This window comes from Choloepus didactylus, chromosome 6 (genome assembly GCF_015220235.1).
Source record: "Choloepus didactylus isolate mChoDid1 chromosome 6, mChoDid1.pri, whole genome shotgun sequence".
In the NCBI taxonomy this organism is placed as follows: Eukaryota; Metazoa; Chordata; class Mammalia; order Pilosa; family Megalonychidae; genus Choloepus; species Choloepus didactylus.
The window spans coordinates 80,443,979-80,463,352 of NC_051312.1; the positions used below are offsets into that span (position 1 = coordinate 80,443,979).

General features: G+C 37.2%; 1 protein-coding gene across 1 annotated transcript; it reads left to right on the forward strand.

Moving 5' to 3' along the window:
- Window positions 1-14,779: 14,779 nt before the first annotated feature.
- On the forward strand, window positions 14,780-15,716 carry LOC119538845 (olfactory receptor 51I1-like). The gene is given in 2 exon segments (XM_037842034.1): window positions 14,780-14,937; window positions 14,939-15,716. Coding segments are annotated over 2 exon segments (936 nt in total).
- The last annotated feature ends 3,658 nt before the right edge of the window (window positions 15,717-19,374 follow it).

Genomic DNA, 19,374 nt, shown 5'->3' on the forward strand with positions numbered 1-19,374 from the left:
GTGAATTTCAAGTTTTCAGGAACCACTAATTTTTTTTTAAGATCTCACTTTTCCAAATTAGCTTAACATAAATAATTGTGCATTAATATAAACATATTTTTGGAAACAAATTTAACTTACCTGACTTAATTACCATAGAAAATATTGAAGCCCCAAATTGTTAGATTTGTATGAGAAAATAATCCCAAGGCTTTATAAAACAAAATCATATTTTAGCATTATTTTTCATATGGGGTTAATATCAAGGAAAAAGAAACTCAGAATAAAACATTTTTTTAAAGACATCATTTTAGGGTAATCACTTGGTAGGAATGCTAAGTGAACTTGAATACTTATTCAAGCCTTCTGTATCTATTTTAAAAATATTATGACATTTTACATGATTTTTACAAGTCTTAATATGAGCATTTTATTAGTGAATTTTTGTGTTAACAAATTTCTAATTTGATGTCTACCTGTATTTCTTTATTTCTCTTGGAATCTAGGTTCCATCCATTTAAATATCATGGCTGGACTCTCTCTGAGTAAACAGTTCCTTATAGGAGAGTTTTTCTAAAAAGGAAAGCAGAATTACCAATTTAGGAGTTAAATTTCCCCTTTCTCTGAACATTCTTGAGTTCCCCATATCTTAGATTTATAAGTGATTATTAGTTTATATAAGGAAGTCAAAATAAGAACTCCTTTAATCTGAAAGCTTTTGTAACTTAATTTATGTCTCATTTGGAGACAGTCAAATGTATATCAACCTGTGTGTTAAAAAAATATTTGATATTCATACAGTGAAAGAAACATCTTAAACACTTGGACAAGAAAGAGAATTACAGGGGAAAGAGTTTATAATTGGAGGGATTTTCCCCAATTTACTTATCTATTTTCTGAGGCATTTGTCCAGTCAGAATTTATGTCCACATTGATTTTTTTTCCCACCACTCAAAGCTTTCCTTTTCAGTCGTTTCTTGGTTAATTTGCATAGGTGCATAGATACATAATTTGTGCTTTTTATGGAGAAAAAGTCATCTACTGGAGACGACCTTGAGATTTCTTTTTAAAAATCAAGGCAGGTCACCAAGCAGATTTGCAATTCCCCTTCTTCATTACCATTTTCCCTCTGCTTCAATATTTGAAACATCCATTAACTTTCATTCATACAATTGATAAGAGTCAGAAAAATGTAATTGATGTATATTGATGTATGAAAAGGTTTAATATTGTTAAGATGTCAATACCATCCAAAGTGATTCAACACAATCCTGATCAAAATGCCACCCACCTTTTTTGCATTAACGGAAAAGACAATTTTCAAATTCATATGGGATGGCAAGGGACCCTGAATAGCTAAAACTATTTGAAGAAAAGGAGCAAAGTTGGAGGGCACACAATTCCCGATTACAAAACTTACCACAAAGGTACTATAATCAAAACCTTGTGGTACTAACATTAGGGCAAATATGTGACCTCTGAAGTACAGTTGAGAGTTAAGAAACAAATCCACACATCTAAGGCCACTTGATTTTCGACAAGAGTATCAGGCACAAGCAATGGGGAAATAATGGTCTCTTCAGTAAATGGTGTTGATTAAATTAGATAACCATATGCAAAATAATAAGACCCTTATCTAATGCCATATACAAAAATTAACTAAAATGGTAAAAGATCTAAATGACAGAGCTAAAATAGTAAAACTCTTGCAAGATAACTTAGGAGCAAATCTTCATAACCAGCAATGGATTCTCAGATTTGACATCAAAAACATGAACAACAGTAGAAAGAATAGATAAATTTGACTTCGTCAAAATGAGAAAAACTTTGTACATCAAAGGACATCATCAAGAAAATAAAGAGAATACCTATAGAATGGAAGAAAAGATTTGGAAAGCATATAATTTCCAGAATATATAAAGAACTCCCACACTTCAGCAACAAATAGATGAACAACTCAATTACAAAAATCATCAAAGGACTTAAATTCTGTTTGGTCTAAATACACACATGAAAAGATGCTCAACATCATTAGCCATTAGAGAAATGCAAATCAAAACTGCAATGAGATAGCACTTTATACCCAGTAGGGTGGCTACTAAAAACAACAACAACAAAACAGAAAATAAATGTTGGTGAGGATGTGGAGAAATAGGAATACTTGTACATTAGTGATGGGGATGTAAAAAATTGTACAGCCACTGTAGAAAACAGTTTGGTGGTTCTTTAGAACATTAAACATAGAATTACCATATGTTTTGGTTTGCTATAACTGATGAAATGCAATATATCAGAAATTGGTTGGCTTTTGTAATGGGGATTTAGTAGCTTACAAGTTTACATTTCTAAGGCCATAAAAAATGTCCAAATCATGACATGAACAGGATGATACTTGGACTGGAAGGCCAGCTGTGGGCAAACTTGGGCTCCTCTGTCACATGGGAAGGCACATGGTAGCATATGCTGGTCCTTCTCTCCCGGGTTTCACTGCTCTCAGCTTCTGGATGGTCTCTCTCTCTGCTTCTCTGGCTGCTTCTCTTAATTTTATCTTTTAGCTTCTCTGGGGCATTTATCCTCTTGTAAAGGACTCTAATAAGAAGATCAACCAACCCTGGGACATTCATCAACTGAAATAACCTAATCAAAAATTGCCACCCACAATAATTCTACACCCACAGAAATGGATTAGTTGATTTTTTCTGAACATGATATTTCCCAGGGTATATGCAAGTTCAAACTACCATACCATATGATGTGGCAATTCTAATTCTAGCTACATACCTCAAAGATTTGAAAACAGAGACTTAAAAAGATACTCGTACACTAATGTTCATAACAGCATTGTTCACAATAGCCAAAAGGTGGAAGCAACCAAGGTGTCCATAAACAGAGGAATTAATAAACAAAATATTTACACAATGGAATATTATTCTGCCCTAAAAACAAAGGGATTTTTGATTCATGCTACAACATGGGTGAAACTTGAAGGTCCGTTAGGGTGAGAGAAATAAACCAGATGCAAAACTACAAACATCCTATGATTCTGCTCATATAAAATATCTTAAATAAGAAATTAATACGGACAAAAAGTAGATTAGAGGTTACAAGGGACTGGGGAAAGGGGGGTGGTGAGTTATTGCTTAATGGTTACAGAGTTTCTGTTTGGTGTGAAGAAGAAGTTATGGTAATGGATAGTGGTGATGGTCATACAACATTATGAATGTAATTGTTATCATTGAATTTTTCACATAGAAGTGGTTAAAATAGGAAAGTTTTTGTAGTATGTATGTGTGCCAGTTTGAAAATATTGTGTCCCCCAAAACACCATTATCTTTGATGCAATCTTGTGTGGGCAGAAATATTAGTGTTGATTTGATTGTAATTCTTTGAGTGTTTCCACGGAGACGTGACTTGCCCACCTGTAGGTGATAACTCTGATAGAATGATTTCCATGAGGCGTGGCCCCGCCCATTCAGCATGGGCCTTGATTAATTTACTGGAGCACTATATAACCTCAGACAGAAGGAGTGAGCTTGCTACAGCCAAGAGGAACACTTTGAAGAATGCACAGGAGCTGAGAGGAGCTGCAACTTCTAGAGACATTTTGGAGATGGTCGTTGAAAGCAGATTTTTGCTCCAGAGAATCTAAGAGAGGACAAATGCCCCAAGAGCAACTGAGAATGACATTTTGAAGAGAAGCTGCAGCCCACAGAGGAACATCCTGGGAGAAAGCCATTTTGAAACCAGAACTCCAGAGCAGAAGCCAGCCATGTGCCTTCTCAGCTAAGAGAGGTTTCCTGGACATGATCGGCCATCCTCCAGTGAAGGTACCTGATTGTTGATGCACTACCTTGGACACTTTATGGCCTTAAGACTGTAACTCTGTAACCAAATAAATCTCATTTTCTATAAGTGAATCCATTTTTAGTATTTTGCATCCTAGCAGCATTAGCAAACTGGAACAGTATGTTACCACAATAATTTTTAAAATAAATAAATAAAAGAAATATGAAAAAGTCATAAAAATCCTCTTAGAGGAATCCAGATGTCTTTGCTCACATAATCACACAAAACCTGTTTGATTCTTTAATTTTGGGCATATGGTTTCTCCCCTTTGATGGTGGATGTGTTTGCTTTAAAAATGTGGCACATGCAACAAATGCCTATGATTAGTTTTCACGTGTGACGTTATGTCCCCACAAATATCCAACCACCTTCAAAGGACTATAACTATGAATAAGCCATAATACCATCCCTGCATGCATTGGAGGGGGTCTGTTTGTTTGCTTTGTTTTCTTTCTTACAAAGATATATGATTTTAAACTAGCAGCATCATGCTATGTCTTTCACATCAATACAAAAGCAAATTCTTTACAGGGATAAATACATGAACAACTTCTGCAGAGGGAAAAAAGTTCCCTATGAATAAGTGGACCGCTGAAAATTCATAAGTGCATATACACACACGTCCACACACACACACACACATATATATGTTTTATGTAATATATATAATGTATTATATATGTGTGTGTGTCTATATGTGTGTGTGTGCGTGTATATATATACATATATATACATATATATATATATATTTCCAGTTCTCCGGACACATGACAGACTGCTATATAATGTTACATTCTTTGCCATTCACACTGGTAATTTCACAACATTAAAATCACAGAATTCATTAAACAAAGGAATATTGACAGGCAACTGAGGTTCATTTTTATATTTCTTCATCATTTCTTGTTAGTTTCTAGAATTTAACCTCCAGCCTAGTGCTGTCCTTTAGAATTATAATACGAACTCCATATATAAGTTAACATTTTCTATTATCCACATAAAAAATTAAAAAGAAACAGATGAAAATAATTCTCATAATATATTTTCTTTAACCCAATACTTCTAAAATGTTATCATTTTAACATGACACCAATGTATGAAATATTGAGATAATTTACATTATTTTTTGCACTCATCTTCAGAGTCTTCAGAGTATTTTATGCTTACCACACACCTCAAATTGGAGTGGCCAGATTTCAAGTGGTCAGTAACCATGTGTGGCTGGCAGCTACCATGTTGTGCAGCAGAGGTCCAAACAAACAGGGTTGCAAAACATCTGTGTTCTTGTCATTGAGAGATTGTTACTTAAAGTCATAGTAGCTTTGAGGTACTATTTTGAGGTAGAATTTGGCCCAAATATTTAATAGATAATGGATAATGTTTTAACAAAATATTTTTTAAAAGTCATGCAACTATCATTTTGGATTTTTCTGTCTGAGATTCTTGAACAATTGTGAGAAAACTAACTCTATTCATAATAATCTGTACAGCTCTCTGCTAGGCAATCATGTTTTCAGAAGTGAAAGGGGATAATATGAATAGGAATAGAATTGATATTGAACTATTTTTCATTCCATTAATAAATAATATTTACTTTAGATCCAAGGAAAAAAGCCCCATTTATCTTATTAAGAAATATTTTTCAAAAAAATTACTTTTTTATATGTCACAATGTATGCTATGATTTTTTTAAATCAGTTGTGTACTACTAAGTATTGTAAAAATACCTCAATACAGAACACACTTTCAAAAATAGCTTTATGTGCAGTCAATTTTCAAACATCAAATTTAAGCATATCTCATATTTTTTTGCAAAAATATATAATACAGTGTTAAAACAGTTTGACACATAAAAATTCTTTACATGATCTTTAGCAGGATAAAATAATTTGAGTTAGAGGAGAAAGAGACATGCAAAATATCGACTGTTAAATCATATGTTCATGTAGTGTTAAATGCATTAGGTCGGTTTGAAAATGTATATTTAGATTCCATTGGATATTTAGAGGAGTGTTAAAACAGTTTATGTTAAACAGAATATATTTATAATATACCACAGAATGCATGCTCAGCAACTATGGACATTTATGATGAAAAGTCTGAGTCCATCTGAAAATGCATGAGAGGGTGCATAATGTATTTTCATCTTTAGTTTTTTTGAGATTACATAAACAAGTATTTGAAGATTCTGCTCTAAACAGATTGTGCACATCTAAAAGATCACTCTGTGATGGCAACCACAGTGAGCTGCAGGAGGTTGGGGGAGCAGCAGATGGTGAGGAAAACATCATTGGAGGACTTGAAGTGAGCGAGGCTAAAAACCACAGACCAGCTACCAATCAACCAGAATAGTGTATCAGCCCCAAAGATCTGTGTAATTTAGGAGGTGTCAGGTTTGTCTCCTCCATGTCTGAAGGTTTCCAGGGAAGCCTAGGAAGGCACAGGCAGAGGTAGGCAGGACCAACCAAGCTCATGCTGATGGGGATGAGGGATCAGTACAGAGGGAAAGGGAGCAAATGAGAATATGCCCCCCACAGGGCACAGGGAGTAACTAAGGCTGAAAGGAAGGAGAGGAAAGGGGAAAGGAGTAGGCGTATCCAGGCACAGTGGTACCAGACCTATTTGGGAGTGGGTGTTTTTCCAAAAATAGGGCCTAGGATTCTACTATAGCAGAATTCTTTGCTAGAATTCTAAGAATCAGAAGCCAGCATGTTTGGATGTTGTCCATATTTTTCTCTATGTCTGAGTTGTGACCATTTAATCAGGTTTTCCTCATCCCAGAGTTTCCTGATACACAAACTCTGGAAGTAGAGACCTTTTGATGGTGGGTGGTGGAAGAGTCAGGTTCCTCACAGAATTCACTTCACTTCCTACAGAATTCATTCATTGCCTAAATAAGTACATTTTCAAGAGTGAAAGGGGGCACTATTAATGATACCAAAGAAAACAGTATAAACTATGACTACCTGGGGCCAGCAGAAAGTATGCTTATCCCACTCATAAGCATGCTCCTAGGAAGAGCTTTCGTTATTGGAGGAATCTCTTCATTTCTACCTAATACATTAAAAATGTACATTCATTTTATTTCAATTCAAATGCCTTGACCCCAGCTTCTCACATAATTCTGGCACAGAGACATTCAAGAAATCATGAATTAACTTCACATCATCTTTCTCAATGTAGTAAAGGGATTTTATTTGCAAAAAAAAAAAAAAAAAAAAGAAATCATGAATGAATAAATACATGAATATACTACTAAGGCCATAACTAAAGTATATTTACTTCTGTGTCCCACAACCTAGATAGGATATAAACCAACATTCCAAAGGTAATAGCAACAAAGCAATATGAAGAGCAGTGAAAGAGCCCATGTGCTTTTTTTTTTTTTTCCCAAGAAAAGAAGACTGCAGTAGAGATGGGAGATGGATGGGGATGAGTGATGTAAAGAGAGAGTCCATAGGGGAAGACTAACAGCAATAGGTAGAGATTACAGGGGGACAGTCTGGGGCTTGCATAGAGATTATTGGAAGAATCAAAGCTATACAATGAGATAAAATTGATTCAATTTTTCAATTTAAAAAAAATGAAAGCAACATGAGTCAGAAATTATTCTAGGGGTTTGCCTTTCTTTATTTCAATTAAATTTGATATTAGACCTTATGAGATGAGGACCTTTAGATAAGAAAACTCAGTCTCAGAGGCAAAGTAACTTGCTCAATATCAGTCCTGTGTTTAAGTTGTTCTGTCTGTCTGCAGTGCCTGTGTTCTTACTACTCACCTCTGCCTCTCCCGTCCCCCAGCACATCCCGTACACTCTCTGGACCTAAGTTCCCCCTCAGCTTACTCCTGGCCTTTTCCTTCACTGTTCCTCCTTCTCTTCCCAGTCTCTTTCCATGCCTTTCTTCCAGCAGTCTGCCTCATCTCAATCTTTCAGCAACCCTCTCTCTGCCACTCAATGTCCCCATTCTTTAGGCCCTTCTTCCCTTCCCTCTCTGTCCCACTCCTTCCTCTTACCCTCCTCCTGGGCTTCTTCCCCTAAGCTACCAACCCCCCTTTCTCTCTAGCACTCAGCTTGCCTTTTTACATCCTTCAACACATTTCTCACCAGCTTTTACCTGCCCTTCCCTGCATTTTCCCCTCCTTTTCTTTCCTCTCTGGCTCTCCCTGTTTCTTGAACCATGACTCCTCCCATGTGGCCCCTCAGTACTTGTTTCACGGTCTCTCCTCCTTCCCTTACCTGACCTCACAATAACTACCCCTTCCTCCTCCCCCCTCCCCCGTCTCTCCCTCAGCTTTACTTTAGGTGCTTCCCTGCACCCTGTGACCTATACCTTGGTATCTGCTTTTTTCACTGTCTCTCAATTACTCTTAGCCCCTTGATCTCTCATATGATCTCTAGTCCTTCAAAGATAATGGCACTGACTGCTAAAGCCCATAGCACTATGACATTAAAGAGGAGATGGGTTTTGTTTCTGCATAATAGGAAGCAGAAAGAGTAGGAACATTAAAAGAAAATGACAAGGAAATCAGTTTTTGGCTTGGGAACAATAACAACAGAATTTATTGTTTACTTTTGTTAGAATTTGTGCTAAATTTTGTACAGATAATTTGATAAAGCTCACATCTATTTAGTTTAGGAGATATCATATCCTTTTTTTTACTGAGGAGGAAACAGGAGCAGATATTATATCAGATCCAAGGTATTGGTAGCTGGATAAGTAGAGAAAATATTCAATATAGTTCTTTAGCTGGAAAATGCTTAGTATAGTCTTCACTAGCCCATATATATATATATATATATATATATATATATATATGCACACACAGATATATATATGTATGTATGTATATATAATATCAAGTGAAGCACTGGCAGAGCCAGTGCCTTGTCCAAGACAACAATGGTAAAATCAAAGGCAGTTACCAGAGGGAAATGCAAGAGGAAGAGGAGAGTTAGATAAGGCCAAGGGCTAATTCTTAAAGGAACTGCAAGAATTATTTATTTGTGAGGGGGATTCTGCTTTGCTGAAGAAGTATATTCAAATAATATTTTGAGTGCCTACATTTTTTATACTTTTTCAAATAAGTTTTCTCCTCAGATCACACCCTCCACGCATGAAGCAACTACTATTATTCCCATATTGAAGAGGAGGAAATTGAGTTTCAGGAAGCATCCATATTTTCACAACTAGAAAGTGAAATTAGGGAGTGAAACCAGTGAAACTAAGTGCTTTGACTAAGTTCAGAAAAGGTCAATGCAGGGCAAATTACCCCAGACACTGAGCTAGAATCACACAGTTAATAAGTGTCCTGTTTCCTCAGGAGCTGAAACAGCATAGAAAATATAGCCAAGAGAAACATAAAAGCCTAGAATAGAGTGAGAGACAGAAAACTTGAAGTGGAAAATATAGCAGAAGTGAATAGGGTGATGTGATGGGATATTTCCTTTAGTTCTAAACCTAAGAAAAGAAACCCCAGCTCTAATTAAAAGGGACGAATTCACAGGGCCCCTTTGGTCAAGCTTTACCAATTTATCACAAGGCAGTTTTGCCAGTGTCCATAAAATGATAATATCCCTGACTAATAAGGTTTTGGGTATAAGAATGAGTTAGGGACAAGTATTAGTGTTTTTTGAAGGAGCTATAAATAAAGCATACTCATATACAAATGCATATGTGTATAGAGAAATACAATGCCATCAAGGACATATACAGGCATGAATGTACACACATTCAATAAGTACATGAATATATGGAAAGATATATATACTTAAGTATTCATGCAAACTTGAAAACAAAATCCTACATGAAGAAGCATGGTTATGCTTAGACCTACACATTCATATATGTACATATCTGCATTAAGATATACATTTCCATAAATGTACATACTTGCATGTGGAAACCAAAGCATGTTCACACAAACATACACCATCTTGTTCTATAATTTCTCAGAATTTGACTTATGGCTCCACTAAGAGTGCCCTCTGGGACCATTTGCTGTTAGCCCAGTTACCCCTGCAGGCCCAAAGGCAGTGTATTCTTCTAAGGCTGGTTTGCCTTTGTCTCCCAGGAGATCATGACAAGCAAACCTGCGGATATGGAAGGACTAGTTCTGAATTCAGGATAAATACAAAGTCTAGTCTGCCCCTGCCTCCATCTAGTGAGCTGGAGACCAGGCCTGAGACAACCTACATGGAAGGGCAGGTGGGTCCTCACAGAGGAGGGATTGAGTTTGCCCTGGAGGTCCAGGCTATGGGATCTGGAGGATGAGATATCTGTTCAAGTGAGCTGAATACAGTGTTCTGAGATACAGCTCATTTTTAGCACATATTTATTTCACTCTCTCTCATGCTGTGAAGGACTCTTCCCTTAAGGACGCTAACTTTTGTCTAGGACTCACAGTGGCCTACAGAAAGACTTGGGCTCTATCTTATCTAGCTCCTTTCTGTCAATTCAGGAAACTTTGGGCAGGGAGCCCCATTTTGTCCCCCAAACCAGTCCTTTTTCAACTAGATACTTAGTCCCTCTATCTTCTGTTCTCAAATCTGTCTTTGCTCTTCCTTCTCTTTACCTCCTCTTCTCTGCCTGCCATACCAAGTCAGAGGGCCCATCTCTGCCACAGGTCTTGTCCCCTCCATCCAAGCTGGGAATTCCATATCCCTCAGGACCTGGCCCCTCTTTAACCCAACTTCTTTGATGACCAAGGCTTTTCACTCCCCTCTCATTTCTCCCTCTTGCTGACCCAGCCTCATCTCCAGCCCCACCTCTTATCCATGTCACTGGTTTCCTTATGTGGCTTTTGTCCAGGCTTCCTTTCTTTCTGAACTTAAAATTCAGTTTTGCCAAAGTGTAGCCAGGTATCTTTGGCAACTCATTTGAAATGCAAATTTTTCACTCTCCCAAGTTGTAAAATGTGTGTGACTGGGTCTGGAATTTCAAGAATCAATTAAGATAATATACACCATACACCCATTAAGAATGCCTGTCACATAAAACAAAATCAAGACATTTTATTTCCTTTTCTCATAATTCTTCCCTTGCCCTCTATACCAAACAGCAGGCTTAAATCTCTTCTTACAAGACTTCCCACTCAACCCTCACATCTCACTCATTAGCTCTGGTCTCTGACTTCCTACAATTATAGTTTTCCATGTGTAATGCCATAAAAAGGACATGACACTATCTTCCTGTCCTCAATAAGATCTCATTTGATAAGAGGAGATGAAGTCTTTTCCTCAGGATGCCTAGAATAATATCACTGTCTATTAATGTGTACCTTCCTGAGGATTGCCCTCCCACCCCTTTCTCCTTTCAGGTATTAAGCCTTGGAGATATGCTGAAGATTATAGCCCTTGGTCTTCACTAGTGGATCTTGCAGACCAGTAGGAGAGTCACATTAAACAGCTAAATTACAAAAGAGGGAGGGGAGGGCTAGATTAGAGGGAGGTGCTATGGGTGGCTGCCTTATAAGATGACTAACTGCATGAATGAGTGGGGGAGGCATCAGAAGAGTTAACATCTGAGCCAAATGTTTTAAACCAAATTGAGACTATGTTTGTTTAAAGAGATGATTCTTAGTTGAACTGAGTGCCAGAGTGTTAAAGAAAAGGAAAAGAAAGAAGAGAAGCAAAATGAAACCAAAAGCCCAGGAATAACCAGGAAAGAAAAGACAAGTTCAGATGGGTCAGAATTTATAGAGGAGAAAAGGAGCTAAATCTCCTCAGTGGAATTTCACAGGCATCAAAAAATTTATCATGCAAAGAGTACACATGCATGGGATAGAAAAAAATCTTTGTTTCGTCTTAAACAGTGGCATGAAAAACAAAAATCCTTCCTCTTACTAACTCACATTGATGAATTAGATAAAGAGACCAGAAGTTAACATACCAGGGGTATCACATATTTTGGAATATTTTATTCTCCTTTTTTCTTGATGTCTCCAAATTTAACACACCAGTCAAGGGACAGTGATGATCTTGGGCTGAATATCACAAACACAAAGGTTATGCTGTGTTCAGAGACCACTTCTCCCTTACATAGGCCCTCTCAAAATTTATCTGCTCCCTTTGATATGGAAGATGATACTCAGTACTCTGGCAGTTCTTTACAATTACTCATTTGTTCTGAAAATATGTTAAAAAATGTTTGAAGAGGCTGATGGAAAGCTGTTAACCTTTTTTCATATGTGCAAGGCCAATACCCCTGTTGGTTCAGGAAGCAGAGACAAATTATTTCTTAACGACATCCCAGGTACTCAACAGGACTCAGTTTACCAAGGCTGAGTTAAAGATCCAAAGTCAATATCTTCAGTCTAGGAAATTTTAAGCAATTATAAAATTGCTTAATTACAAAAAAATAAAAAAATAAAAATAAACCATTATCCACAAAATAGAGGAAAGGCCTGCACGAAAAATTGCTTGTATGAAAATTAAATGCTTATCTTGTATTGATGACAATGATATCTTTTCTCCTCTTCTTCTTCATCTTCTTCTCCTTATTAGTATTATTACTATTATTTCACCAGCAATAGTAAAATTTATTGAAATTATAAGCTAATTGTTTCGTACAAATTAACTCATTTAAGCCTCAAAACAAGGCTATTGAAATAGATATAATTATCCTTGATTTTCATTTTTTAACTTTTTCCAATACTGACAGCTAAAATTTTTAGAGCATATGAATATATATTCTATATATGTATATGAATTCTATTTACATATATCTTTATGTCCACTTAATATATTTATGTCTGCTAAACTTTCTCTATTTGTGTCAACAAATTTTCCCATTTCCACTTCTACTATAGTTATAACCTGCTTTAGAGTGATGGTGTAATAGTTTCAACATCAGGGTCTTTTCAGGGTTGGCATCTTTTTACTGTCCTTATCCCTGCAAATTTGTCAGAACTTCCTGTTACTTTATTTTTATTTTATTCTATTTAATTATTACTTTTTTTTTTTTTTTTTTTACAAAGTACTCCTCTTTGATTTTCCATTGGGGGAGTGAAAGGTCAGAAAGACAATAACCAATCCAAGTTTCTAACTGAGACAATCTGACACCAAAGTCAACAGTCTTAACCAGTTATGATACTGATCTGAAATCACCAAGTATGGAGTATGAAATCTGGGGACAATAAATAAATTACTCAAGGTAAATGAGTAGTGCACTCTAAGCAATCTAAGGAAGTTGCTGAAAAATAAGCACTATAAACAGGAAGCAAATAACTTAGACTATTAATATTCTGAATTAAGGTATGGGAGGGCTGAGTTAAAAGGAAGTATATATTCCAAAATATTAATTAGAAAAGAGACCAGACTGAGAGTGTCAGCAGCAAAAGTTGCTCCTGTTCAAGTAATGCTAAGTTCTGTCTTATGTCATTGCTAAGGTTTTGTCTCTTAGCAGGAGGTTACAGGCTACTCTGAAGACCTGATGTCTCCTACAACACCCAATATTACTTTCTCATGGCTGTCTATAATTGTATAATATAAGCTGCTTTTATACACAATATCATATTTAATCCCATCAATTATTATTATAGATATTGTTTTTTCCAATTTCAGATTCAAAAAGTCAAGCTCAAAGATTTTAGCTCACTAGTAAGAGCAAATCTGAGATTTAAAAGTCATGTTTACAATAAAAATACTAAAAGAATACAACAAAACAAAATAAATTAAAAACATACAAAAAAGGAAAGTAAACAAAAGAAAAAAGAAAGAAACAAACAAAAAAATCATGTCTACAGATTGAACTCTATCACACTTTTCACTACTTCTAGCTTCCTTATCTCAAATGCATTTTCTCTTATAACCCATATATTGAATTGTTTTCAGCAGGGAGTCAGATCTATTTTCTTCACCTTATGGGAGAAACATCACTTCCTTTCCTTTCTCCTTTTTTGCTAACACAGAACCTTTGACTGACCTTCCTGCCCAAGGTGTAATAGTTTCCTTAAAGAATATCCTGGCATGCAGAGGTCTCTTCCTCTCTCTAATAGAACTAGTTCATTTACACAATGTAAGGAGATGCAGTTTACTTTCTCAGGCTAAGTTTCAGAAGGCATCAGCACTTAATGGGCCATCATGAGTAACATATTTTGTCATCATTTCTGCAATGTCAGAAACATGGTCTAAAGTGACCATACTCTAAGACTCTTGTCCAAGGCAACAAGGTATGAGTTGGCACACATTGTGAGAGAAGAGCAGAAAGTTACCAGTGGGCAGGATATTCCTCCCATCAACAGGAATTCCAGTGGGCAGATGCTTATTTCCATTAACCCTACATTTTTCTACCTCCCCAGGTGTAAAAACCAAAGTGATAATCCAAGAGGATTGAGCATGGAGAATTGAACCCATTTTAGGGATATTTTATTCAGGTAAAGCCAGGTAATTCTGTATCAAAGCAATCTTTGATGCTGCCTGGAGTGTCAGGGATGGGCATTGAGAGTCTTTATACCCTGGGTAATTCTATATTACACTGAAGCAACTCTGTATTGTGACACCATCCCAATCAATCACTGAAAACCCAACATGCTATAAGAGAGAATTTATAGTATTTCTGATAGATCACAGGTCTGATTATGTCAGCATCTTTCCAATTATGTCTTCCTTAAAATATCCAACATCAACTCTTGATAGAGACCTGGGGAACATTCAATTCTCATCTGATGTGCACAGTAAAATCACTATGGGGATAAGTCTGAATTATGAATGATAAAATTTTGTACCAGAGTCCCTTATTTTCTGCAGATGTACTTATTTTTAAGTCATGACTCCACATTTTTATATATTATTAAAGACTATGTAAGGAAGAGAGACCTCAGTTGGCCAGGAATACTAGGCAGACCAATTTGCAGATCTTCTAGTCTCCAATCTGTTGCCTTTCATGTGTGCCACTCCAGGTTGCTTCTTTGACAACTGTCTAGGCCAAGGTCTCCAGACTCCTGACATAGAGAAATGGTCAACAATAGTGAATTCAACCCAAAATATTTAGTGCTGACTGGTCTCCTTGGTCTGGAGGCCCTGTATCCCTGGTTCATCTTGCCATTCTGCTCCACATATCTTGTGGCCCTTTTGGGAAACAGTCTGATCCTGGCAGTGATCAGGAGAAATGCCTCTGCACCAACCAATGTACCTCTTCCTGGCCATGCTGGCCTTTGCTGAGCTTGGGGTCTCTGCCTCCACATTGCCCACCGTGCTGAGCATCTTCCTTTTTGGTGCCAATGAGATCTGCTTTGAAGCTTGCCTTTTGCAGATGTTCTCTAAACATTCCTTTTCCATCATGGAGTCAGGCATTCTGCTGACCATGACTGTGGACTGCTTTGTGGCCATCTACAAGCCACTGCAGTACACTGCCATCCTGACCTTACCCCGCATTGCTGGTATTGGGGCTGCCCTTGGACTAAAGAGTGTGAAGCTCTTGTTCCCACTGCCCTTTCTCCTGAAGCATCTGCCCTTCTGTGGCCACAACACCCTCTCCCACTCCTATTGTCTGAACTCAGATCTGATCCTGCTGCACTGTGTGGACACTCGCCCCAACAGCATTCTGGGGCTGTGCATCATCACCTCCACCTTTGGGCTGGACTCACTGTTCATTGTGGTGTCTTCTGTGCTGATCCTCCACACAATGCTGGGCATCACCTCTGGGGACGAGCAGTGGAAAGCCCTCAACACATGTGTCTCACACATCTGTGCAGTGCTTGTGTACTATGTGCCCATGATCAGTGTGGCTCTTGTTCACCACTTCCTGAAGCACGCTGCACCTGCTCTCCACCTACTCCTGGCCAACATCTATCTTCTGGTGCCTTCTGTGCTCAATCCCATTACCTACAGTGTTAAGACCAGGCAGATTCACCAGGGATTGATCCAACTCTTCCTTCAAAGAAAATATTAGAGGGTTAGGGCAAATGAGATTGTTTCCTTCAAACCTACAATTTTCACCACCAAAGGCAGTCTGAGGGAGTGAGTGAGTATTCACCACCTTGGAAAACTTAGAGAGATTGATAATGCTGCATATTGCTGCATTTACAGGGAACATATACATTCACACATTATTGGTTGTAAATTAAATTAGTATGGTATACTATTTTGTTGGCTATTTTGTTGAATCTATTTAAAATGCACATTTCCTTTAACCCAGAACTAACAATTCTCAGCACCACCCTAGATTCATACTCTGATACTTGTACATAGCACAGAGGTGGAAATCATTTATCAAATCTTTAAGTAGGATATATTTTTTAAAGCAAAGGTCTCTGAGTAGGCAAATAGTTATATGAGAGTCAGTCTTTAATATAGACTATTCTGTAGTAGTCAAAAAAAAAAAAAAAAACTGACACAGATTGGTATTTCCTGGCATGAAGAGTTGTTCAAGGCACATTGACAATGAAGAAATAGCAATTTTAAGGGAAAAAAAATAACATATACTTGATAACCGCATGTCACTTTCCCTTCTACAACCTACTTGCTTCATCCTCTACCCTGAAGAGATAGTGCTGATTTATGATGCAGTGGTAACTGTCTGCCTCATATTTGTCTCAATTATCCATTAACACATCTGTCTTGCAAATGCTCTCACCATCGAGATCTGTGGCACTCTCACCTGAGTCACTCATCTAGGAGGGTGTTCTAGAAATGGAAGACTCACCTGAAAGCTGGAATCATTCCTCAGTGTGATCTGTACATACCGATGATTTTTTCATGATTCTAGACCTTGCATCCGTGTTAAAATGGCAAAAGTCCTCATTATGTCTTCTCTGCTCTTGCATTTGGTTTTGACGATCACTCTCTTCCAGGTGCACTACTTCGGATAGCCCGTGCAGTGTCTGTAACTTGCAGGCTGCCATGGCCAATGCTGTCCTGTCTTTCTGATCTGAAACTAACCCCAATATTTAAACCATCAAGATGAAAAACGGATTCACTAGTATTTTTGCACATTGACCCTGAGAAAGGTTATGGAAATTAGCCTAAAAAGGACCTTTGGGTTATGGGATCCTGGATCATTATGAATGGCAGTGATGCCAGCTTGGGACATTCAGATTGGCACATGGCTTTGTGTCTCCATTGCTGAGCTATAAGCTGTAATGGATTGAGGAGTGAAATAACAGTGTTCCCCTTCACATGAGGAAATGAAGGTCCTAAAGATAAAGAGAAGGTGGAATGGAATAGAAGCCTGAGGTTTTCCAGGATGGAGGCACAGCAGCAGCATTCTTAACAACTAAATTCTTCAGAAACAAGTCAAGTGTGGTCCCAGGAGGGCTTTGTTTTGTTTTGTTGTGCTTTGCTTTATAGAAGTTTTGAGTTTATAACTTACATATGAAATATAGGATTCCCATAAACCACCCAATTATTAATACCTTGCATTGGTGTGGAACATTTGTTACAATTGATGATACTACATTTTTATAATTGTACTATTAACTATAGTCCATGGTTTAACTTAGGGTTTGCATTTCACTCAGCATGATGTTCTCAAGGTTCACCTATGCTGTTTCAATTATCAGAATGTCATTCCTCTTTACAGCTGAATAATATTCTATTGTGCATATACCATATTTTGTTTACCCATTCATCAATTTAGGGACCCTTGGGTTGCTTCCATCTTTTGGCAATTTTGAATAATGGTGCTATGTATATCAGTGTGTGAATATTTTTTCAAGTTCCCGCCTTTAATTCTTTGGGAAATATACCTGGAAAGGGGATTACTGGGTGATAGGGTAATTGTATACTTAACTTTCTGAGGATCTGCCCAACTGTCTTTCACAATAGCTGCACCATTTTACATTCCCACCAGCAATGAATGAGTGTACTATTTCTCCACATCCTCTCCAACATTTGTAATTTTCCATTTTTTTTAGATAGTAGCCAGTGTGTATGAAATGATACCTGATGGTGGTTTTGCTTTGTATTTCCCTAATGGCTTATGATATTGAACATCTTTTCATGCGCTTTTTGACCATTTGAATATCCTCTTTGAAGAAATGTCTATTCAAGACTTTTGCCGATATATCAATTGGGTTGTTTGTCTTTTTGTTTTATTGAAGGCTTTCTTTATAAATCCCCTGGTGCAGATAGGATTAGCAGTGATAACATAAAAATCATAACTTTATTATCTTACAGCTATAGACATAAAAGGCAAGTTCTTCTATCCTCCATGTACAAACTTAAATAGAAAGCTAACAAAATTTGTGGACAAAACTCTCTCTCTAACTAAGCCACCTTGGCAGACAATCTCAGTGTTCTCCCCTCTATTGGAACCTGACTCCCAGGGGTGTAAATCTCCCTGGTGACCCACGGGATGAATCTGGACCTGGTATTGTGGGATTGAGAACATCTTTCTTATCAAATGGGGGATGCAAAATGAAACAAAATAAATCTTCAGTGGCTGAGAGATTTCAAATGGAGTCGAGAGATCACTCTGGTGGACATTCTTACGCACTACATAGATAACACTTTTTAGGTTTTAATGCATTGAAATAGCTAGAAATAAATACCTGAGACTACCAAACTCCAACCCAGTAGCCTTAACTCTTGAAGACAATTGTACAACCATGTACATTACAAGGGGTGGCAGTGTGATTGTGACAACCTTGTGGATTGCACTCCCTACATGGATGGATGAGTAGAAAAATGCAGACAAATACTAAATGAAAAATAGGGTGGGATGGGGGAGATGATTTGGGTGTTCATTTTTATTTTTATTTTTTATTCTTATTCTAATTCTTTCTGGTATAAGGAAAATGTTCAAAAATAGATTGGGGTGATGAATGCACAAATATATGATGGTACGGTGAACAGCTGATTGCACACTATGGATGATTGTATGGTATGTGAATATATCTCAACACAACTGAATTTAAAAAATCAATAACAATGAAAAACAATTTGTGGGCAAAGACTTCTAATGAAAACACTGCAAGCATTGCCTGTTTCATTTGCTGCAGTGACATGCAATCTGTCTTTCTGAGAAAGTTGTGTGTTTTCTTGTGAGTTACTTCAGAAAAATAGTTAATAGACACAAACTCTAATTTTCATACAGTTGTCAAGAAGAGAGAGGATGACTTAATGTGTAATGACTGTTAAAGGACTGGAGACTTACAAAGGGAAATTTCACCAAAGATCTCCCAGAACATCATCCTCATTTAAAACTGGAAATGTCAATTTCCTTGTTGTGTATATGTGTGTTAAACATTTAAAACAAGCACTGACAGGTCTGGGAAAAAATATGGCAATGGCATTTATTCTATTCTATTCTGATTTCTCACTTCATGGCCTTATTCTGGACTTTGTCATCAGCAAGACATAATTCTCTTCTTCAATTAACCTCTAGTAAAACATTTTCTATTCATATGTGTTTGTCTCCTGATTTTCCTCATTTCCTTAGCTCTGTCTGATCCTATTAAAGCCCCATTTCATTTAAGCCCTCAATTTTTTCCAAGTGTCTCAGCCCACTCCTGACATATGTATATAGATCTAACATAGACCACCTGGTGCACCATTTAAAGCATATTCTTAGCATTACTGAAGCTCCCTCTTGTCTTATTGTATCAGCG